At 40.4% G+C, this 23,932-nt stretch overlaps 2 protein-coding genes across 2 annotated transcripts; both read right to left on the reverse strand.

Moving 5' to 3' along the window:
* Nucleotides 1–1,042: 1,042 nt before the first annotated feature.
* Nucleotides 1,043–7,429, reverse strand: LOC149322844 (lysozyme C, milk isozyme-like). Its single transcript, XM_089533305.1, has 4 exons — nucleotides 7,288–7,429; nucleotides 6,327–6,482; nucleotides 3,232–3,310; nucleotides 1,043–1,109 (listed from the first exon to the last, which is right to left on the reverse strand). Exons 1-4 carry the CDS (start codon nucleotides 7,427–7,429, stop codon nucleotides 1,043–1,045), a joined length of 444 nt encoding a protein of 147 aa, XP_089389431.1.
* Nucleotides 7,430–15,302: 7,873 nt separating this feature from the next.
* On the reverse strand, nucleotides 15,303–20,391 carry LOC149322845 (lysozyme C, milk isozyme-like). Its single transcript, XM_089509451.1, has 4 exons — nucleotides 20,256–20,391; nucleotides 18,123–18,278; nucleotides 16,334–16,412; nucleotides 15,303–15,372 (listed from the first exon to the last, which is right to left on the reverse strand). Exons 1-4 carry the CDS (start codon nucleotides 20,389–20,391, stop codon nucleotides 15,303–15,305), a joined length of 441 nt encoding a protein of 146 aa, XP_089365577.1.
* Nucleotides 20,392–23,932: the final 3,541 nt, after the last annotated feature.

The following is a 23,932-nucleotide window of genomic DNA, read 5'->3' on the forward strand; positions in this document are numbered from 1 at the left end:
TTCTGCTTTGGTCAGACATCGCCTTGGAGTACTGTGCCCAATTCACATAGAAGACCTTATCAAGCTGTTGAACAAGAAAACATAAAGTAAGCATTTCATATTACTGGTATAGAAGAGCATACATCTGATACTACTTTCTTACGGTGTCCATTGATATATTTTTAAATTTTTTAGCAATGCCCTCACAGTTTGGGTTACAGCAACTAGAAAGAATGAAAACAATTAGCAATACTTAAAACAACCATTAAGATACACATACAGTGACAGCAGTAGTGCCCTTGTTCTGATGATGTCCATTTTGTTGCTCCCATTTCCATTTCGTACTCCAGTGTCTTTACATCTGGTTGGTAAGCTGTGTTCAATGCGTGTTTGTCAGTAGCTCTCGCTAAACAAGTGCCATGTTGGTGGACAGAATGGTGTTTATGAGGAAGTTCCAATCTTATCAGAAGATGAAGCTTAGACAGGAAATGATGTACTACTTTATCCTCCCATTCTGGTTATACTCCTGGTGATACCCCTGGTCAGAACAGACAAGAGCAAGGAACTTGCTTCTAAAACATTTTATTGATCATCCAAGCAGAGAAATCAGATCAAGAGTCTTTCCCTTCACCATATGTGTTCCTGTCCAATGAAGCATGTGAAGATCATTGCCATTGCCCAGTTTCATAGCTTTTTGTTTCTGAGAAGAAATGAAAAGAACATTAAGCTAGTGGGACTAGTTAGTTACTAGTGTGTGTGTGAAAGAATGTGAATGAATGAATCTGACAAGGTTATCTCAGCTCTGTTACATGCTACAGAGCTTCACTGTCATGAAGAAGTTTTTTAGGATCCAGTTGACTCATATGTGTGTGTGTGTGTGTTTATCATTCATTCATTCATTCATTCATTCATTCATTCAGAGAGCTGAGAGTTTCTGAAATATACTTTTAATATAAAGGGCATCTGGTGACCCAGTTCTAAAGCTAGGAGATGTGGGTTGGCAACAATAGGTGGAGGGACAGGAAAGAATCACATTGTTAAAATACCAACCTGATTTGGGATCTCAGAGTTTACAGTTTTTGAGATAACGGGAAAGATCTTTTCCCTGACACTTTTTTGCCCAGCGTGGCCTGAGGATGGAGAGAAAAGGAAAATTGCCATCTTTTCTTGGATATCTCCTTCAACTAGGTCCATGCTCATTTAAAAAAGAAAATGATTCTGAAAACTGGACTCTTCTTCGTCTCAATTTCGAAATGAAAACAAAGTTTTGGAATGTAGGTAGTTTTCTCTTGATGAAGGTTCTCTCTCCCTATGCAGAATTAACTTAAGGAAATCACAGACAGAAAAATGTGGCAATGCATATTAGTTTAGATAGAATTGATAGCATACAAATGAGGAAAAGTCTATCAATGGTATTTTAACTACAAAAGCTGACTAGAATCTCTACAGTGACTATCATCTGTGCAAAGTAAACAGTAGGAGAAACTGCCTAAATTGGATTAGTCAACACCATGGAATACCTGCTCCTCCAATCTTGCTCAGTTCATCCACCGCTGTCCAGTAGTGTCAATTTTAAAAAATGTCTTAGAACAGGGGTAGGCAACCTTTTTGAGCCGGGGGCCGGGTTGCTGTCCCTCAGACAATTGGGGGCCGAAGCCAAAAAATAAATAATTAAATAATTTTAAAAATTAAATAAATAAATAAACCGGGACAAATGTAGGACAACATTTTCAAACGGTGGACACTTTTAAAAAAAAAGTGGAGGACACGCAAAAAATTTTCCTGATTTTTTTTAAAAAATGTTAATATAAATGCATGTTTCTGAGGCGTCTATAGACAATTGCCCCCCTTTCCCCTGTGTGCGAGAGGCCAAAGGCCCCGGTGGCAATCAGTGGCAGGACCGGGCTGGGGCCGGTCCCAAGGCCTCGCCGGGCTGCATCCGGCCCACGGGCCGCAGGTTGCCTACCCCTGTCTTAGAAGTTTTGATTTCACATAAAAATCCTTTGAGTTAGTATGTGAACCTTTTGTAGTACAAATCAGTCACAGGAGTGCTCACTTTTCTGATGTACTGCTAAGAAGCAAAGCACACAGAACTGATAGTCGTGTCTGTCCCAGGAAATATCTGTATTTCCCTCAAGGCCAGAAATGTGAAAACACTTGTCCTAGTGCCTGTCCATGTTTTCCTCCCTTTGTGTTTGCTGCATGCAGCTATGCACATGGCAGAACAGGGAGAACTGTCATCCTGGGACAAGAGCAAAAACCAATTTGGTCCATGATTCTGTGGTTCTTTCCCCAATATTGTCTCTAGACAGGGGATGCCCTTCTCTTGCTGTTCATTTCTAGTATAGGTATATATTAGTATAGGTATGTACATTACTTGTAAACAGAGAATTTATTTGACATAAACATCAATCAATGAATTCCCCTTTTTTGAATGCTGAAAGGGAAGCATTTTATCTATGCACACATTTGTCTTCCTCATTCTTCTTTAACATATATTTGAAAGAAGCAAACATGTACATTACATAATTTGTCCCAAGGCTTCTGACATCACTCTTTTTGCCACACTGTGTTTTATATCTTATTGTTATTCCCAGCTAAAGTAGATCAATTGAATTAATTGGATTTACCTCTAGATTTACTCATCATTCAACCACTGACTGAATGAGTCTCCATGTACAATTGGGCCAATTTTGTATTTTTAGAAAACCGTTTAAAAACCTCAAGACTGCAATTTTGGGCTGCATCTACACTGCAGAATTATGCAGTTTGACACTGCTTTAACTGCCATGCAATTCTGCAATAGCATTTCAATGCTATGGAATTCTGGGATTTGTAGTTTTGTGAGATATTTAGTCTTCTCTGTCCAAGAGCTCTGGTGCTACAACAAACTACAAACCCCAGGATTTTATAGGATGACGCTATAGCAGTTCAAGCATTGTCAAACAGCATTAATATTGCAGTGCAGAAGCACGTATGTTATAAAAATAGGGGAAATTAGAGTTATATTACATATGCTAATATATATTTTTGAAAAGGTGATAGCCAAGAAACATCTAGTTCTTTAATAAATAAAATTAGCTCAAGGGGATTTTTTAGCACCTTTGAGACTAATTATGTAGAAGTTGTAGCATAAGCTTCATTGACTTGGTCTACTTCCTCAGATTCCTCTGTTCCTGCTATGTCACTGAATTCTCCTAAAATGACTTCCGTAGATGTAATATGTTTTTTCTTCTTCTTGATGTGACTCACCAGGACTTCAAGTTTCCATTGTGCTTTAGGATTTTCTTGGCACACAGAATGTCATCCTTGATGTCATCGTCAGTTAGTTCTGCAAGGATAATTAATGAGACAGAGAAGGAAAGGGAGTAACAGACATTAGCACAAATAATCCAGGTGGTTTTCCAGTGTCTCAGCCTTGCCATGATTGCAGAAAACAGCTCCTCAAAATAACAGGTACACTATTGTTATGTTCTCTGAAGATGCCCCAACTGGTAGTAAATAAGATTTTCTATGATGAGAGCTCTTGCTTCTTTGCAGTAGTCTGTTTTCCCTGCTTACTTGTTACAACACTCCCTCTTGACATAAATAAAGCTTTAAAAAAAGATTATTAACATTCTCTGAAAATGTCAGCCACAGATGCTGGCGAAACGTCAGGAATAAACTCTTCTAGAACATGGCCACATAGCCTGAAAAACCCACAAAAAACTATGGATGCCGGCCATGAAAGCCTTCGACTTCCATCTGAACAATTTGCACAATGTCTTTGCAGATAAAGTTGCTCTGACATTTTCCAGCTTAGACACTCTAACTGATAGAATCCTAGCAGACACATCTTTGGCCTCTGCTTGTCCAGTGGTAATATATACTTCCCATTTGTGCAGCCCAAGGATATAGTCAGGAGCCTTGGGGAACTGAGCCCCAAACAAGTGTATATTCAACCCATGCTGCTCCTGGTGCTTAAAGGGGGAAAAGTGAAAAGGTTAGTAAAGGGAAAAGAAAACACCTTTGTGTAGCAAGTGAATGTTCCAGAATGATTAAACCAAGTAAGATATTTGCCACAAAAGATATCCCAAAATACTGTAGCATTAAATAATTAATCAGGAATATTCAATCCCTTGGGCATGGTTGTGGAGCATGCGGTACCATGCCAGGCCTAGGACCAAGGTGATCAAAGTATGCATCACATAAACTACCCTGAAACCAGATGGAAATGTATCATGGTGATCCATCTCACTTAGGAGATGGATCACCTTTATACATTTCAATCTGGTTTCAGGGTAGGTTATGTGATGGATACTTTGAACACTTTGGTAAATGATCTATGCCGGGAATTGGACAGGGGAAGTATCTCCTTATTCATTCTGCTCAAAAACTCTCTACAACTTTGGATACTTTTCAGATGGAACTCAGATACACTGTTTTACAATGACTCTGGTCACCTTGGGAGGAGTATGTTTGGAGAGTGATGCTAGAAATCTCTTGTTTGGCACTGTGGTGGTCTTTCAGGACTCTGTTTTGCCCCCATGCTATTTAACATTTACACAAAATGTCTGGGAGAGGTTGCCCAGTATTTTGGCTCATTTCTGCTAGTATGCTGATGACCACTCAATTCTCTTCCTCCTCCTTATCCAAATCCAAGGATGCCATTTTCATTCTAAACCAGTGTCAGTAATGGTAGAATGAAGATGTCTGATCTAGCCACTATTGCACACGTCTTGGTTACATTCTGTTTACACAGTTCTAACACACTCTATCTTACCTTGGCTTTGAATAATGTTCAGAAATGTTACATGGTCCAGTTGTGACCAGACAGTTGACTAGGGATGGTTACAGGAAACATAAGTGCATCTGCACTGTAGGAAAAAAAAAAAAGTTTCACACCACTTTAAGTGCTGTAGCTCCATCCTATGGAATCCTGGGATTTATAGTTTTATCAGGTCTTTAGCCTTCTCTGCCCAAGAGTGCTGGTGCCTCAGAGAACTACAAATCCATTTCTACAGTGCAGATGCACCCTTGGTCTGAATATATTCTAGACTATATGACACCAGCACTCCAAGCTATGTGAAATGTACTACTGCTTTTCTGAGAGAAATACAATCTACAGAGAATGCTATCCTAGCCACTATGGATGTGAAATCACTGTATACCAATATATCTGTACAAGGAGGGACTACAAGCCATAAAGAATAGCATTTTGAAAGAAGCTAAACCACACTTAGTCACCGAATTTACTTACTCTGAAATCATGCAGGACTACTTCACTTTTGGGAATAATGTGTATCTTCCAATTAATGGCACTGCTATGGACACTCAGATGACTCCACAATATGGTAATATCTTAATAACTGATCTGGAATAACACTTCCTCACTTTGCATGCCCAGAAGACAATCCTCTGCCCTAGAGTGATGACATCTGTATCATTTGGTCCAGAGGAAGCAATCACTCAAGAAATTCTTCACCACAATTTCAACAAGTTCCACTCTATCATCAATCCAAGTCAGCAACAATCTCAACGTCATTTTCTTGATGATACTAACAGCTACACAATGGACATCTAAGTTCTAGTCTATATAAAAAAAATCTCACTGATTATTACACATTTTTACATGCCTTCAGCTTTCACCCAGAACATGCTGTCAAATCTATAGTTTGCAGCCATACTTTCTGATACAATCACATCTGCTCAGTTCCACAAGACAGAGACTCAAAATGCATGAATCTATACTGGACATATATCAAAGTCCAATATGTACAAATGAGGTGAAAAATATATTTCATTAATAAAAAAATAAATAAATAAAAACAAATAAAAACAAATGAACAAGAAAAATAATAGTTGTCACCTAGAGCCCCCAGCTGAGATCATCAAACAGATCATCAATGAATTACATCCAGTTCTGGAGAATAATAGTGCCTTCTCACAGACAGGCCTTTACTTGCTTATAGGCATCCTCCCAACCTTATATAAATACTCATCTACAACAGGGCATGTAACATAGAGAGACAAGACCCAGCTATAAATCCACAGGTCCACTCTATCCTATCCTGGCATCAACATAAAGTGTTCTACAATGTCATGCACATGCCATCCTGTGTCAGCAAGGCCCCATCCACTCTACCTTAGACAGACAGGACCGTTTCTATCTAAAAGGATAAATAGGCACAAGTCAGATATTAGAAGTGTCAATAGCAAAAAAAAAGTTGCAAAGTATTTTAGCCTTCCTGGACATACAACCTCCGACTTACAAGTAGTAGTGCTCGACCAAAAAAAACCCTGAAAGCAAATTGGAAGGAGAAACAGTTTTCAAGTCACACAACACAGAGCAGAAAGGTATCACTCACTCTGACAAGAAATATTGCAGATATTCTTTGAAGGCTGAACCCCATCAGAACAGCAGCATTTATTGTCAATCCGGAATATCCCATAGGCTTTATGTTGTCCCTTGCCCATTGGAGGACGGGTGTTAAAGCCACTTTCATAAAATGCTATACAAAGCCCTGGCAGGGGAAACAGATTAGAAGATTAGACAACCCACAGTTTATATAGTTTTAGAAAGGATTGTGCATACCTACTATCCATCAGAATAAGTCAGATATTGGGGAAGGAAGGACAGCGAAAAAATCTGTGGGGTTTTCTAGAAAAGGTCTCCTCCAGAGACAGACCTTTGCCTCCATCTTAAGGTGGGGAGAGCTTGTCTTCCTTGGTCCTATTTCTGGGGTCATAAGATCACAGTGTAAAAGCAGTAAATAAAGGTTAACTCTGCTGATATAAATCTATAGCATGGGGTGGGCAAAGTGTCATCTGAGGACCACATGTGGCCCTTGAGACCACAAAATGTGGCTCTGGAAGTCCCCTGAAACCATCCTAAGACACTAACCCCATTTTGAAAAGATTGTTTCTATGCCAGTGTTTCACTCCCAAATGGCCAAATTCAATCCCAAACCATCTGCAAATGTGGCACTTTACTTCCCACATCCTTCACAGGCGTTCAGCTCCACCCAAATAAAACAATGAATGTTTTAAGATTTCACTCCCCCTCTTGTACTCTTCTTTATTAAAGTAGGGGAAAATCATGTAAACAGTTCACACTTCTTAATATTAATGTTGTGGAGAAAAATCCATATATCCTCATGTTAATGAATGTCCCCTTTCAAACTTTTCCTTGTGGTGATCACAGAAAAATCTTAATAGTGCAGGTGCTCCTCATAGTTGGAAAAAGAGAAGAACCTCAACAACAAAAATGTAGCCAGTAACAACACAAAGTACTTATAGGAAGCTATATACTCAAGAGGCAGAACTTACAGTCACCCAGTTTGTAATCAAGGTATCCATCCATCCCCAAACGTTTAAGTTTCTTCGCTAGCTTACATCTCTTAATTATTTTGGCTTCACTTGCTACAAGGATACAGCTGAAGATGGCAATGGCGAGTACTAGTGTTCTCATGGCTGCAGCTGTCTAGATAGTGGGATGAGGATCCATCAGAAGAACCAGATCTTTTATAATCTGGCAACGAGGAGTGAGAGAAAGGTTTGCTGGCATCTTTCCGCTCCCAGAACTATTATTTCATCAGATACTACTTAAGACTTGATATACTGTTTGGCTGACAGTTATTTGACGTCAACAATATAATCCATGTATTACCTGGAGATATTTTAATTAATCTCTGAAGGTCATCCTCAACCAAATGAATTAAATTTTTAGCACAGCTGGCCAACTGCTTGGGTCTTTCTGTGACCCTGCTGCAAGAAATATAAAACCAGGTTTTTCCCTGTATCTCCCATTTTGGACATGTTGTTGCTACTATTATTGTAGTTATTAACCAGAGACAAATAGTGGAATTCTAAATTATTATTATAAGACCAACTTCCAGTTATACCCCTAAATATAACAAAAAGGCATTTATTGTTGGAAATGGCTCATATTCTGCAATCATAAGCAAATTAAGAGAGATTGTTAAACCAGTTTAAAATACTTCAGTATTCTGTGATGAGAAAGTACTGGAAGATGTTGGCCAAGGTCCAGTAAGCCTACTGGGTGAGTTTAAATCTTTGCCAGCAAACCAATGCCAATGTTCAGAGGGAGAAAATCCAGGGCTCTCTAGAACATTTGCATTCATTTGAACATTTGAACAGCTTGGTTTCACTCATCCCCAAACTATGGATTGGCTGAGGGGATGTATTTATGAGGTGTTATGGTTGTTGTTGTTTATTCATTTATACAGTGGACCCTTGTTATATGCTGGGGTTTGGTTCCAAGTTCCCCATGGATAACAAAATCCATGTATGATCAAGTCCTATTAAATATAATGACATTTTCAAACCGTGGATACTTGAATCTGTGTATAAAAATCCGTGTATAAGAAGAGCTGACTGTATTTTTCTCCCAGTAATGGGAATCAAGGTGGTGGCTAACATATTAAAAACAATACAAATTGAAAATGATACAAAAATATTAATAAAAGTTGAAATCTAAGATTTAAAAAGCAATTAAATGATTTATATAGTTAAACATTAGACATTAAAAATATTAAAATTCATAAAATTACAAAAATTCATATACAGACCTTCAAAATAGTACCACACGGAATTAAAAGCCCAACCCAAGTTAGTCTGTAAAAACGTGATAGCATAAAAGTGTTCTTCTGACTTTCTAATGGAAGGAGAGCAATGACAGGGCCATCCTGGCCTCCCTAGGGAGGGAGTTCCAAAGTCTGGGAGCAGCCACCAATAAGGCCTTCTCCCTTATTCCCACCAAACAAACTGAGAAGGTGGTGGGACTGAAAGAAGGACCACTCCAGATAATCTTAGTGCTCTAATGGGCTCATAAAGGGAGTCCTACAGATAATCTGGACCCAAGCCATATAGGGCATTTTAGGTCAAAACCAGCATTTTAAATTGTTCCTAAAGATGGATTGGCAGCCAGTGGAACTGTGGCAACGAGGGAGTTGTGGGTTCCCTGTCACCATCCCCAGTTGACAACTTGGCTTCAGCTCTTTGGGCCAATTGAACTTTCTGAGCACTTTTCAAAGGCAGCTCCATGTAGAGCATATGACAGTAATCCAAATGGAATGAAACCAAAGCATTTGTTACTGCATCCAGATATGATTTCTCCAGGAACAGATGCAGCTGGTGTTCTAACTGTGCTGAAACCTGGGCCTCCAGGCTCAGATCTGAATCCAGGAGTATCCACATGCTGTGATCCTATGTTCTCAAGGAAAGTGTAACCCCACCTACTACAGGCTGAATTCCCAGATATGGTTTTAGATTGGGCAGGAGTACTTCTGTTTTGTTTGGATCAAGGTTCAATTTGTTTGCCTTTCTCCAGTCCATTATAGCTGTCAGGCACCAGTTTAGTATGATGTTATCCAGAAAATACTTTCTTGCTATCCTTATTGACCCGCCATAGACTGTTAGATAGATTTTAGCCGTTTTCAGTTGGATTCATCCTGAGTTTTCTACTGCTGTTGTTCTAGTCTCTGTCTCACCTTTTTTCATTACTGTTAGCTCCTTAGGAAACCTGGGGGTTGGTTTAGCTCTACTCCACGACAAGGGACTCTTTGGAGCAACTGTGTTTGCCATCCTGGGCATTCCCCATTCCAGAGATCAACCTGGGCTTCAACAGGGTTACCTGCCAAGGTAGCAGGAAACTCCCCAAGAGCCATCAGGAATCAATATGGGTCCATAAGCCTCCTGAGGTAGACCATCTTAATGGGTCCCCCAGCCCTGCAGAGGGTCTGAGTCCCAGCAAGCCCAAGCCTGACCAAGAAGTGATCTGTCCATGACAGCAGAACAATAGAAAGTCCCTCCATTTCCACATCACCATCATCCTTCCATGTACAAAAAACAAGAGCTAGAGCAGTGATGGCGAACCTTTTAGAGACCAAGTGCAAGGCCTTTCTTTCATGAGGCGGGGTGTTATCAGTAGGCTGATGACACCTAAATATATTTCTCCATGTCTCGGGCATCAGCGACAACGACAGATGGCATTTCTCCCCTGAGTCAGTGTCTTGAGGCAGTAATGGAGTGGATGAGGGAAAAGAAGCTCAAATTGAATCCAGACAAAACGGAGCTACTTAGAGTAAGGGCCCCCAAACCAGGCATCGGGTTGCAACCTCCAGTCCTAGAGGGGTCCCTGCTCTCTTCAAAGGACTGTGTTTGCAGTCTGAGGGTACTTCTTGACCTGCCGCTTCACATGAGAAATCAGGTGAATGCGACAGTCAAGAACGCCTGTTATCAGCTTTGGCTGATACACCAGCTGCGCCCTTTCCTGGAACTGGGGGAGCTTGAAACTGTAGTACATGCACGGCTAATCTCAAGACTAGATTTTTGCAATGTGCTCTACATGGGGCTACCCTTGTGCCTAGTTCAAAAACTGCAATATAGCAGCCAGGTTGATCATTGGATCAGCTAAGAGTGATCATATAACACCAATATTACAGTCACTGCACTGGCTACCTATTAGTTTTCGGGCACAGTACAAGGTGTTGGTTATTACCTTTAAAACCCTACATGGCTTGGGCCCAGCTTTTTTAAAAGGATCACCTACTTCTATACAATCCGCCCCGTGCTCTTAGGTCCTCTGGGAGGAATTTACTGCAGCCTATAAAGACCAGATTGACTGCAACCTCCCAGAGGACTTTTTCTGCAACCGCTCCCAGTCTATGGAATGGCCTGCTGGACGAGATCTGTCAAATCACTAATCTTTATAGCTTCAAGAAAGCTGTTAAGACGGATCTCTTCTAGCAGGCCTTCCCAGGATAAACTACTCGGCCATGTAGCGACCACCCACATATATCTGATGACTCTGCCCACCGTTATTGTTTTAATTGTTCATGTAATTTTAACCTTAAACTGTTTAATTCTTTTTTAAGGGGGGATATTTTGTATATATGGTGTATTCTTTTAACATTGTAAGCCGCTTTGATTGTCTTTACAAAAAGCGGGGTAGATATAAAAGTTTTATTTATATTATTATTATATTTTAGGGGAAATTCTGATATAAATATTGGTTTGTCTCATTCTCATTAGGTGGGAGGAGGAGTTGTCTTCTTCTTCACTAGCAAGATGTCTAGATAATTTCTGCCAGGAATGATGAGTTCTCACATTTGTGAAAATGATTTTTGAAAAAATCCCCCCAAGCTAAAATGCCAAACAGTTATTCACTGGATCACCAGGTAAATGCAAACCAATATTTGCATCAATATTTCAACTACAATAAAATGGAACCATAAATAAGTTGGTACAGTTTGTGTTGGATGTTCATCAAAATTGAAAGAATCCTCTGTGCCAGAGGTTCAGATCTTCCAATAAAAAGAATGATCAAAGTACTGAAATAGTACTATAAGTCCAGCACTAAAAGAGCTATTGTAAAATGAACAGTACTTTCTTTTACATCCATGCCAATAGTTAGCTCTTTCTAAACCCCCTGGATAAACTCAGAGATACTGGGCACATCCAGAGTAATTGAAACGTCCCAGACTTAGTTCCTGTTCTTTCTGATTTTATAGTGGATTAAAATAAATCAACCTGAGGAGCTGGTAGAAAAGGTCTCTTTTCATACCAGGAGCTGAAGAAAACATTCTGGGAGAAACAAAGTGTATATGGATCTCCAAAATAAAATCAATAAGAGCTGGAACAAAATCTGGTTTTTGTTCAAGATTTCTGATCTTTTTAATCAGCCTGGATTCCTGTAGTAATGATGAGATGTTAGTTGTGCCCACTGTAGTGATGAAGAGATGTTAAATATGGAGAACTACTTTGAGTCATAGAAACACATTGCACCTACTCACAATAACACAGTAGGTAATAATGGCAATAGCTAGTAACAATGAAAACAAGCGCAACAACAAAAGTAAGAGAGGCCAGGATCCCAAGAGCTGTGGCATGAGCAGTCTGATATTCTCAGCCTTCACTCATCTGCCAAGTCTGGTAGCCCCCTTAGTTCAGAAATCCAGGTTTCAGTAGTAAAAGTCAAAAAACTTTTATTCAGCAACTAGAGATGTACACCAGAGACGGTCGTTGTCAAAACTAAACAGCAAGCGTTAGCAAAGCATAACTAAAGCACATTCAGTTTCAAATCATTTGGCATCAAAATCCTAGAAAATGCTGTAGTACAGGGGTGGATGATGTGTATCAAGCAGACAGTGAGTTTCTAGGATTCTTGGAATGCTGGGAAATGTAATTTGTCGAAGTAATTGGAATTCTCAGCAAGATATGTCTAGTATTTCATCAACTCATAAAGCCCCCAGGATTCCATAGGTGCAGCTGAGGCAGTTAAAGTGGAATCATAGTGTTATGACTGTGTAGTGTGAAGGAGACCTCATACTTCACCAGTCACTGAATGGCCAGGGAAGAGGGACTATTGCAGTGAAACAGTGAGTCTGGGAGAGGCTTTGGTCTGGAGGGTGGAAGAGAATACCAACCTCCATGATGATCCCCCTTCCCCCCCAAAATATGCAGACATACATTGGACTTTTGTATGTCACTAACACAATGCTTGCCATGGTTTTTCTTGTATATATTAGTAAGATGTACCATCTTTTGATTAACACAAAACACATGCCTTCCATGTTAGTGGGATGGTAAAGGTGCTATGCAAAGTGCTGAAGTTGTTTGGAGAGTAGCACATTTAAGGTTCAGAGTGTCACAGAAACTATGAGCTGCTACTGATTTCTGCATCTGCATCTAAATTGGTTATAAAACTTCAGCAGTATGCAGACTGGGCTTTCTCTGGGAGGAGTCTCACTTCAGTTACGTGTGTGTGTGTACCTTCAAGTCTCCTGCCGACTTATGGTGTCCCTATCTATAGGGTTTTCTAAGGCAAGGAATACTCAGAGGTGGCTTTGCCATTTCCTTCCTCTGAAACATGGCCTAGAGCACCTGGTATTCCTTGACAGCCTCCCATCCAGGGCTGACCTTGCTTAGCTCCATTTCCAAATATGTCTGAATCAACCCAAATTGATTCAGGACTCATCCAGATCCAAAGTGCATCCGTTTCAGGAGATTCACAGAACTGGTGTTTGAACAGAACGGATAGTTTCTCCCTCTTTGAAATTTTTTTTCTGAGACACTCTGGGGAGAGAAACATGGTAATGAAGCCCAAACCTCATCTGAACGTTGTTCACTTACTACCACCTTTAAAAAAAGCACCCAGGCTGCATCCATATTGCAGAAATAAAGCAGTTTGACCTTGCTTTAGCTGTCATGACTCAATGCTATGGAATTCTGAGATCTGTAGTTTTGTGAGATATTTAGCCTTCTATGGATGTTATCACATGGGAGGAATTTCTCTTAATTTCGAATGAAAAGAAAGTGGGGCCAGAATGCATTTACGTGAATTTGCTAGTTCAGCAAATTTAACTGAATGCGAATTGTGTTCGAACTGGCTTCCCATTGCCTGAAAATAGTATGCCATTGCCCAAATTTGCGTGTGGCAGTCTATCATGCAATGTGAAACCCCATGATTGCACTCGGACTGACTTCCCATTGCCCGAATTTGCGTGTGGTAGTCTATCACGCAATAACGTTAAACCCCATGATTGCATTCGAATTGCCATTGGATTATACTTCCAATTTCCCTTGTCTGATAATGTCCTATGTCAGAGAGCTCTAGTGCCAGGACAAACTACAATCCCTAGAATTCTAAAGCATTGAACCATGGAGGTCAAAGCAGGGTCAAACTGCTTTATTTCTGCAGTATGGATGCAGCCTTAAAGAAAGCTGTATGGATAAAGAGTACGGATGAAGGGATGAGGGAAGGATAGGAAATACTTTGGGTCAAAAGCTCTGTGAGATTGCACTTCTTGTTTTATTGCAAGGCTGAAATACTATCCTCTCCGATACAAGTTAAACCACAGGGATAGTTAAAGTTCTCCTGATGTCACTGTTGCCCCCTCTTTCCCGTCACTATTCATCGACAGCCAGAGGCTGTGATAGCTCTTTAGAGCGTTATCCTAATCATCAAATGCTGCTTCTGCTACTCTGCACACAACTGTGTCCCCAAATGCCCAGTGCTGAAGAGTCCAGCATTGTAAGCAGAATGACCTAGAAAATTAACTCTGCCCTGGATTGTACTGGGAATCTGGATCAGATTGGGTCAAATCAAATCAGGAACCCTTTCACACCACATAATTATAGTGCTATGATTCCACTTGAACTGCCATAGCAACATCCCATAAAATCTTAGGATGTGCAGTTTAGGAAGGGGCATTGAGAATCCTCTGGCTCTGCCCAAACTACACATTCCAGCATTCCATAGGATGCAGCCATGGTAGGTAATGTGGCATGATAGTGGTATAATTGTGTAATGTGAAAAGGCCCCAAAGGTGGCTAAGTGGCCTAATCTGGCTCTGAACTAAATTGCTTTGGCTTCAGAGAGAGCAGCTACTAGACATGGCATTATGGCAGGGCCTGTACTAAGTTCCCTCTACTCTTTCCCTATATCTTTTCCCTGGTGTGTGGTGACTTATCCCAATTGTTAGCCTGAGGGCAAGGACTGTCAGATTTCCTATTCATAAGATGCTCTGGGAGCCATAGGGTTGTGTTCATCAGAATTAGCTTGTGTTCCACTGATTTGAATGGGAATTGAAAGCAACTAACAATCCCTATATCTGACCTGATGTAGTTCCAGTTCAGAAAAGTACTCCTGTAGCATCTTTTTTGACCTGGTTTGGACAGAAAACCAAACATTATAAGCACAAATTTGCTCCCTTCCTCTCTTCTGAAGTGGCTGAGGATGATACCAGCTTCCATTTTCAACAAACAACAATGTATTGTGGCAAGTTGTATACAGAGCTTGGTAATGTCATTTTTTTGAGCAGTAACCAACCAACTTAGTATGAAGTATGAAGTAGAATGCAATTTGTGTTTGTCCTTCCCGCCTGTATCTTTTCAGTACAGGTAACGCAGTAGAAATGAGCATATCTACATTTCAGTAGATTGCTAGAGGTTCTTTGGAATAGATTTCCCTGCTGCATGAAGGGACTCAGTTGATATATGTTTCCAGACAAGTTAGAGTCTTTAGAAATATTCTCTAAAAATTGAGGTTTCATTGATTCATTCAGAAGACTTATTTCAAATATCAAAAGATCCTCAGGTTGCAAGTCTGCCTTCTTTATAATGCAGCTGGCAAGACCTGAGCAGAGTGGTTGATGATGGGGACTTGGGAGAGGAGGCCTCTCTCATTCATAAGATAACCATAATTCAGTGTCAACTAGATGTGAATAATGACAAAAAACCAGAATGTGATGTAGCAGTATCATAAATTATTTTGATTGAGTAGAATAGTCAAAGTGTAGTATTACACTGATTTCTGTATTTCACTCCGTTATACATTCCCAGTACACTATTTCTGGCATTGGATGTCTGCAGTAATCTGAAAAAGGTTTCCTTAAAAGAACAGAAAAAAACAGGAGGGGTTATTTTTCATTACAAACAATTTTTTGCAGTTAAAAGACTTTTAAAAAAACAATCTAATTTAGAACAAAATATATTTTCAAACCAAGTATTCTTCTTCTCAAAGTACAGTTGTCCCTCCGTTTTTGTGGGGGACCCATTCCAGACACACACACACCCCGTGAAAATGGAAATCCCCCTATATTCAAGCCCCATTGGCTTGAATGGTGGCACAGGCCTTGAATGTCCCCCTTAATTTCCTGCCTGCGAAGGAGTGAGGGACGCGGACTTCAAGTCCGCAAAAACGGAGGGCCAACTGTAGACACATAGGTTCTTACCCCAACAATGAAGATCAACCAGTTTATTATATACTGAATTTTTATGTTTTATGGCTCAGTTCTTCAGGACATGCAGTGCTAAGCAGGATTTCCAGTTGCAGCTGACATTGTAGACAGTCAAGTTAGAGGAAGAATAAATGCCGAAAGAATTCCTGATGACAATTATGCTAGCAATATAACATAATTTTTATATTCTTATTTTATATAAGTTTGGGGCTTCTTTCCCCTAAACTGCCTTTAAATAGCATACCATTTGCTGTGGGTTTTTGGCTCTCTTCCACCGATGGTGGCAGCTGCCTTTTCATTTGTGGTACCTGCAAATTGCTAAGTGCCACTGCTGTGGGCATGAGTCACTCTGAGATCAGATGAAGGTGCCTAGCATCAATAGCTTGACTGGGTGTCTTGTTCTTACCTCAGCAGTATTGCTGGCTAACAAATGGGGACTATGTGGGAAGACAGTTGGCCATCATTGCTGGGGGAAGAGAGCCAATCTGCAAGGTAAGGGCCAATTTGGGAGAAATTTGGAGCCAGAATACTCTCGGGCGTAGCCCATAATATCCTTGGTCAATATCTTCAACTGCATCTTTCTACTTTTCACTTTTACAGATGCCACTTACCAAGACAGCATTCCCTCTTTGGTGGAAGCAACTTTCTTAGCACATTCAACGTCATCTTTGAGGTTGTCATCTAGAAACACTGGGAGGGAAATTAACGAAGACATTCATGAAGGAAAAAAAGTCAATTTTCTGAGTAGGTCAGAATGGAGAAGCTGCTAGTATATCATCTATCCCACTGCCGCCACAGGTTCCCTTCTTGAACTAGCCAAGGTGGTCTTGGCAGTGGTCTAGAGATCCTTCTGGCTTGTGCTCATAGAGGGGATTCTTAGTGAGGGTGGCATTTTGACAGTGGCTCAAGATTTCATGGCAACAGGAAAGATGAAGTTACGTGGAAGATGTGTGTGTGTGTGTCATAATGTAAAGGTATGTATAATGTGTTGAACATTTCTACTTTATATAATTTGAAGCTTATCATTATGAATCGTGACCTTCTTGTATGGAAGTCAGTAGCGATCAAAGAGTAGAAGACAACAGAAGAAACCCTTAAGATTATGATGCATATACGTGTGTGTGTGTGTGTGTGTGTGTGTATATATATGTGTGTTGATATATATATATGTGTGTGTGTGTGTGTGTTTAATGTTTTATGTATATGATATATATTTGATGATAATGCTAATTTTTATAAGAGTATGGAAATGTGAGAAAAATAATGATAATAATAATAATAATAATAATAATATTTAATGGCAACCAGGGGGCTAGTACCCTATGTCTCCTGGAAACACTAAGCAGTGCCTAAACAAACTTCTGCAGTTCCTGCTGACCTTAATTTAAATGCAAATTGCCTTGTCAGTAAATTAAAAATTGGCTGACATCCTGTTGGTGACATACACAGGCATAAGTCTCACTTATATTTGCCTGTGTCTTTTTATGGTCTCTGTGGAGGGAGGTATTCATTGATTCTCTTGCACAACAAACCCTAACCATTGGAGTCACTGTTCTCCTGCCAGCCCATTTCAACTTGACCATATCATGGCTGGGAGAGAGTTTGAAGTGATTGAGAAGTGTCTGATTATGTTTTGATAGCTTGGTGTCATCCCCCAGGATCTCTGAAGTAATACCAGAAGGTCATGGAAGATGCTTTGATCATTGTGTGCCAGGTTACTGGGAAATAGCTAGATGCTTCTCAGTTGGCTCTTGCCCTGGCTACTATATGGCCATATTGGGAGAAGGGACATGGGGAAAAGATTAATTCTGTATGCTAGGAGTGCTTAGAAAGAACAGAATCCTTCCCAGCAGAATGTTATGTCCCAAAGAACTTGTGTGCAAACTAAGAAAAACTAGAGAAACAAACAAAAATGTCTAACTTTCCTAAGTCTATTTTAAACAACAACAACATGCTGCTCCCTATGGATCGAGTCAGGGAACAGCAATAGATTAAAATACAAAAACAAATTGGGCACATAACACTAATTTTAAAAGCACATAACAATAGTTTTAAAACACATAACATCAGTTAAAATAGCATATAAATCCAGTACATATTAAAAATCAATTCATATTTTTAAACTAAACTAAAAAAATCATCTGGATAGGACTGCTGGAAGAGGCAGTCCTATCCAAATTTTTTGGGTGACTGATGTAAATATCTCATTGAGGACCTGATTGTTTGGGGTGGCTCATATGGGAGAAAGTGATCCCATAGGTAATCTGGATCCAAACTATGTAGATCTTTAAAAGTATCAACCAACACTTTGTACCTTGCCTGGAAAATAATTGGCAGCCAGTGGAATGATTTAAATATTGGCAATATTTCATAAGGCAAATATATAAAGCAGTCACTTACTTTCACAGTCTATTTTACATAGGTTCCTTGAGGGATGCCTCTCATTAGTGCACCACGTTCGGCCACTGAGGTAAAATACTCCATAGTATGGGTGACCCTGTGTGAACTCATAGTGACTTGTGTCATACTGAGTGGCAAACAAGGCCAAGCACATCCCTGCAAGGAGAGCACAAACTGAACATTGGACATGCACAGTGTGTTTTGTTTTCTAACAGCTCAAACATGAGATTCTGAAGTCAGAAAGCTGCATTTTTTAAAATTACTCATCTTTTAGGCCCAGTCAAAACTTAAATATTTAGCATCGTGACACTGACAACTTCAACATGCAGGCCGAAATCATGGTGGTAAGTCCCAGTAACAGTTGCTGTTGTGTGGCTTCAAGTTGTTTCCAGTTTGTGTCAACTCTTAGGTGAACCTATCATTGCAAGATTTGTTCAAATGGGGATTGCCTTTGCCATTTTCTGAGGCTGAGAGAGTGTGGCTTCCCCAAGTGGGTTTCCATTGCTGAGCCGGGATTTGAACCACTTCACCATGCTGGCTTTTCAGTTACAGTAGACCCATTCAATCAACTGTTGAATTGGAAATCAACACATAGTAATGGGCCTTCTCTAGTCAGAACTTTTCAGTACAATTTAAGCTCCAGACTTTCATGTGCCAGGCAAATTTGGACTCACAGTCTTAATGAAAGCCATATTTTCACAGCTCTTGAAGTGTATTGTTAGAAGAAACATACCTCTCCTTGTGAATCCTCACATTTTATGGAGAGAAATCTCAGAAAAATAAATTCACAGAAAACATTTGTGCATTTCAGAAAAATCACTGCACACAACAATGCATATTTCATAATGGAAACAGTTAATATAAGCACAGTTGTTGTTTTAAAGAACATATGTGTCCTAGTCAGAACGTGTACATTAGGTAAGATACATAAAAACATGCACAATAGGATTTCCAAAGTGAAAACCGGAGAGGGCTCTGTACCTTTAATGATAATATAAAAGAGAGAATTTCAGCAAGGGTTGCTTGTTACATGGCCGTGCGACAAGCAACACCTTCTAAAACAAAGTTAAGGTAAAGGAGTCCAGTTTCAACTTTGGCAGCCATAATTACACTAGGGAACATGAATTTCAAAGTGCACAGATATCCATGTAAAAATCCATCACAAAGTCTTACAACATGTTATGAATGAGAAGATAATGCAAGCGGAGGTTACAGAGAAATGGGAAAGAAATCAAGATAAGGATATTGCCATTTCCCTGCGTGGATTCACCATCTCATTCACAAACTGTTGGCTGGTAATGATCATTTCACTCTGTTTCAGGGACTGTGAGGTGACCCTTGGGTGCTGTCAGGAGAAAGGGAGCCTTTGCAGTTGCAGTGGGGGAAGCTTCTCCATCCCCCCCCCCCCCGAGTGTATTAAAACCCTTAAAGGCACCAGATCTCATTTGATTTTGGAAGATCATGGCATGTATCTTCATGGAAGACCACAAATGAACCCATTTGTGGTAGGAGGCTAAAATTTGACTCTTGTGCCTTCTATAGTTGCCCATCCCAGTGTAAACATTCCAAAAAGTGTCTAAAAATTGCTGGGTCCTCCCTTAAGCATTTTGTATTTCTGTGCCCAATTTTGGATCTATGGGTTCATTAGACCTATTTTCAAAATGTGGAAGACTTGCAAATAGTCATGGAACCCCCTCTGTAACATTGTGGAAGAACAAGAAGTAGTATTTAAATTCAGCAGTAACAAGAAATAATTAAGCTTTGTACAAGAGAGCATGTCCAGAGTGAGTCCAGAGGGGAGCGTCCAAAATGGCGAAGGGCCTGGAAACTATACCTTATGAGGAGAGACTTAGAGAACTGGGTTTGTTTAGCCTGAAGAAGAGATGGTTAAGAGTTCCTGCATGGCAGGGGGGTGGACTGGATGGCCCCTGTGGTCTCCTCCAACTCAATGATTCTATGTTTCTATGATCTATGAATAAATTGTCAATATAGCAACAAAAATAGTTTTCTGAAAAAACAACAGTTAAATACAGTACAATGAACTCCATTCAAGAAAAAAATGCTGAAGAAAAGATGTCTAAATGAATACTAGAACAGAAAAGAAGCTGCAAATACCCAATAGAAAGAACTCACAGTGTCCTATGCCAATGCCATTATAACCATCAAGTCCATGTTTCAGAAGTTCTTCATATAGTTCACATTTTGTATACTTTATAGCTTCATTCACTTCAAGGAGAAGGTAGAGAAAGCCAAGATCCAGAGCCTTCATCATGGCAGGTTCCTAGAAAGTGTTGTGCCTGAGTCCTGGGTTTTTATAGCATGTGATTTTTAGACTAGGAGCTGCCTGTTCTCATTGCAAGTAGTGACCTTATGTCATCCAGAGAGGGCTCACAGGCTGTCTAGTTGCAGTAGCTTAAAGCTGGTGCTTCTGTAAAGGTATTTCCAGGGCAGTGGCATCTGTTAGTGGGGCAGTGAATCCAGCCTGGGTTTTTGTCTGAAATTTTAAAGAGCTGTCCAGGGTGATCAACTTATTTTGACTATAAGGTTCTGTACTTTCAACATCATCTTTAAAGTGTGGAAGAAAATCCGGAGTGAATTCCCCACTCCATTGACACATAAGCCACCAGTTGCCATTGGCAGAGGATCCCCATCACTAAAACCAAAAGAGTATTATTGTTCAGCTAAAATTCAATATCAGATTCTCATGGGAAAAACCATAAGAAGAGTATGGATGGCCTCCTGTTAGAGACATCAGCACATATAAGTTTCCCTTGTGCATGCAGCTGTCCTACTTTGGTTGCTGTGTGGGTTGGTATTCTTATGGTTTTCCCCATGTCCAAAGCTGCTCAGCCCAACTTTTAACTCTTGAAGCTGCCCTACATGGCCATTTCATGCTTCATGAGGAGCAGAGAGGACTACAGAAATGCCTCTCCATAGCCAGATGTGAAATGATGACATTAGCATTGTTATCCACTGGGGCCCTCCAGGAATTGCAGCTCTGCCATAATAATTTTGCATCTGGTATCTGGGACATATCGTGCCTGCTTTCCATGAATCATGGAACGGGCATGCAGGACAGCTTCCAGTGTTTCCATGTGTGTATGTGTGAAATGGCTCAGCCTAGTGTGTGTCTGCATGTGAATATTTGTGCTACCCTGAGGGGAAATTGGATTGCAGCTTGTAAATGAGAGACAACGTCACCTGGCTCTCCAGTACAATTTTTAGGAATGAAGGAGCACAAAAGCCTTATCTGGTAGCACTGCAAGATTCAGGGCAGCTGCACAACTCAACACTGTGGTAGAAATCCTTGTTGATAAAGCCAGCCAGCCAGCCAGCCAGCCAGCCAGCCACACACACAGACAGACAGACAGACAGAAAGACAGACAGACAGAAAGACAGCCAAACAGCTGGCTACGAAGTAATTATTTGCACCCCTGAGCTTATCATTTTGGTCTATTAACTGACCATTCATGGGAAGTGTGAAATCCACTTGCTCTATCAGCTGAAAATGCATTATCAGTGTTATCCATATCTCCCGCAGGAATTGCAGTGTGTGGCACTGCCCTCGGGACTCAAGGCAAAGTTTCTTGTGGAAAACCTTGTTCCAGAATACTCCTAGTTATTGACCATTTGAAGCCATTCACCACCACTCTTTCCACAGCCATGGAATGGTGTTCTGTTAGACATGTTGCTCAATACATATGAATGTTAGACTTTGATGCATAAGACAAGAAAGCTGTTTGTTGCCAAAGTCTGCACAAATTGTTAGCGTTCATAGTGGACACGCTAGGGCCTGGATCCTTGTCCAAAGGATCTTGTTCTAAAGGTTCCTTCCCTCCTTCTTGCTAGCAAGGAGATGGTAGCACTGACTGAAGGCAATCAGTGGTTAACTGTCTTGTTTTCAGACAAAAAACAGTTCCAACTGAATTATTGCCATCATTTCTACTTGGAGGAAGCTAAAACATCTTTCTCTTTGCTGTACACTCCTAGCTTCCTAAGGAGAGGTCCATGGCTTTGGAGGAGCTGTAGAAGCCAATCAAGGACGGATTTTTATTGCTTCCATGACAGGACATAGTTAAAATCAGGGAGAGATGGAAGAATTGAGTAAAACTCCTTGGGGAGAAACAAATACAGATAAGATGATCTTTGCCTTCATTTGAGCTTTGCAGGCAAAAGGCTTCAGGTATCAGGGTCATGGGTTATTTTACAGTTATAACCGTTGGATACCACTCCAAACTTCCATGGCTCCTTCCTTGGCATCCTGGGGTTTGCAATTTGGTGAGGAACTTGACTTCTCTAGTTTACTTCACCTCAACATCATCATTAGAGATCCTGGTCAGAGAATTCTAAGAGAATTAACCAAATTACAAAGCCCATGATTTCATAAGAGATATCCATGGCAATTAAAGTGGTATCAAAGTACTGTAAATGTGTAGTGTGGATGCATCCTAGGACTCTTCATGCACATAGAAGCACACTGATTAAGAGTTTCAGAGAAGAGTCTGCTTATGAGATTCTCAAGGCAATATTTGGATTTCTGGAAATGGCATATAGTGTGCATGCATATACTCCCCCCCCCCACACTCCACACATTTTTCTCTAGTCTGCATCAGCTTGTGTTTTGAGATATAGGTTTCTTTAGTTCCCCAAGGTGCAGTTTCTGTGTTAAATGTAGTGGGAGGACAGCAGGCCATGGTGTTCCTCCAAAATTTAGGGTACATACAGAAATGCCATTTTCCCCTTTATCTGGTAAAATAATTTCCATTTACTTTCTAAAAACAGCAAGCAGATATGATGACATTCCACACCAATCTGCTTTCATCACAGCCCACAGTAAACCCCGGGGGAGGAAGCATAGCTTGTTCTCATAAAGAAAGATATCCACTTTCACCCTCAGAAATCAGGGTCAGTTAAAATGAAACTCATTTGCCTAGGAGGACTTGGGCCAGGCCTTATGTAAGCATACCTGTCACCCTTGCACACTTTCCAACTACCATTTTCTATTCCAGAGTGTCTCAGATATGTAGGTCTAGAGCATTTTTTTTTAAAAAAATGTTATTGAACACAAATAACACAATAATATGTGTACACACACACACACACACACACAACCATACAAAAATTAGAAACAAAACAAAACAACAATCTTACCATAAAACACACACACACACACACCCTAATAAAACCTACCAAACATGACTGACTTCCTCTCCTTCCAAAACCAATGCCTGTATCCCCCTATTACTTCACTTTCTTTAATTCTTAACACACACAGTTTCTATGATATTAGCAAACTCCATTCATTTTGCAAAACCTAAAACTGATAACTGACCCTAGTAAGAAGACATGTAAGAAATAAACATTTCCCATAGTTTTTGGTGGGTCTTTCGGGCTATGTGGCCATGTTCTAGCAGAGTTTATTCATGACATTTCTCCAGCATCTGTGGCTGGCATCTTCAGAGAAGCCAGCCTCTGAAGATGCTAGCCACAGATGCTAGTGAAACGTCAGGAATAAACTCTGCTAGAACATGGCCACATAGCCCGAAAGACCCACAAAAAACTATGGATGCTGGCCATGAAAGCCTTTGACTCCACAAATATTTCCCAGTTTTATTAAAGAAAAATTCAAGGATTTCTGAGACTTCCAGTTGGCCACGGCAGCTCAACAGAATATCTCCTGAGAAGCTCCCATGAGATACCCTCCATATGGGGCAAAAAACACAGCCAAGAGATGTAATGGTGGGTTAAATCTTGTCCCTGGAATGGAAGGAGCAGAGGGGCTCCCAGAGACTTGTCCCTGACTTCACCCT

This window comes from Sceloporus occidentalis, unplaced genomic scaffold, assembly GCF_023333645.1.
Source record: "Sceloporus occidentalis isolate IW3139 unplaced genomic scaffold, rSceOcc1.0.p SCAF_1, whole genome shotgun sequence".
In the NCBI taxonomy this organism is placed as follows: domain Eukaryota; kingdom Metazoa; phylum Chordata; class Lepidosauria; order Squamata; family Phrynosomatidae; genus Sceloporus; species Sceloporus occidentalis.

What these genes read in the sequence shown, in the direction of transcription:
- LOC149322844 (XM_089533305.1), bottom strand. Translation starts at nt 7,429, where the DNA reads ATGAGAACACTAGTACTCGCCATTGCCATCTTCAGCTGTATCCTTGTA. An exon ending in TGATTACAAACTGGGTGACT is followed by an intron (nt 6,483 to 7,287) that starts GTAAGTTCTGCC and finishes TTCCCCTGCCAG; the next exon opens with GGCTTTGTATAGCATTTTAT. An exon ending in AATGGAAACTTGAAGTCCTG is followed by an intron (nt 1,110 to 3,231) that starts GTGAGTCACATC and finishes CTCCATCCTCAG; the next exon opens with GCCACGCTGGGCAAAAAAGT.
- LOC149322845 (XM_089509451.1), bottom strand. Translation starts at nt 20,391, where the DNA reads ATGAAGGCTCTGGATCTTGGCTTTCTCTACCTTCTCCTTGAAGTGAAT. An exon ending in ATGTAAAATAGACTGTGAAA is followed by an intron (nt 16,413 to 18,122) that starts GTAAGTGACTGC and finishes TTTCCCTCCCAG; the next exon opens with TGTTTCTAGATGACAACCTC. An exon ending in AAAGAGGGAATGCTGTCTTG is followed by an intron (nt 15,373 to 16,333) that starts GTAAGTGGCATC and finishes TGTTCTTTTAAG; the next exon opens with GAAACCTTTTTCAGATTACT.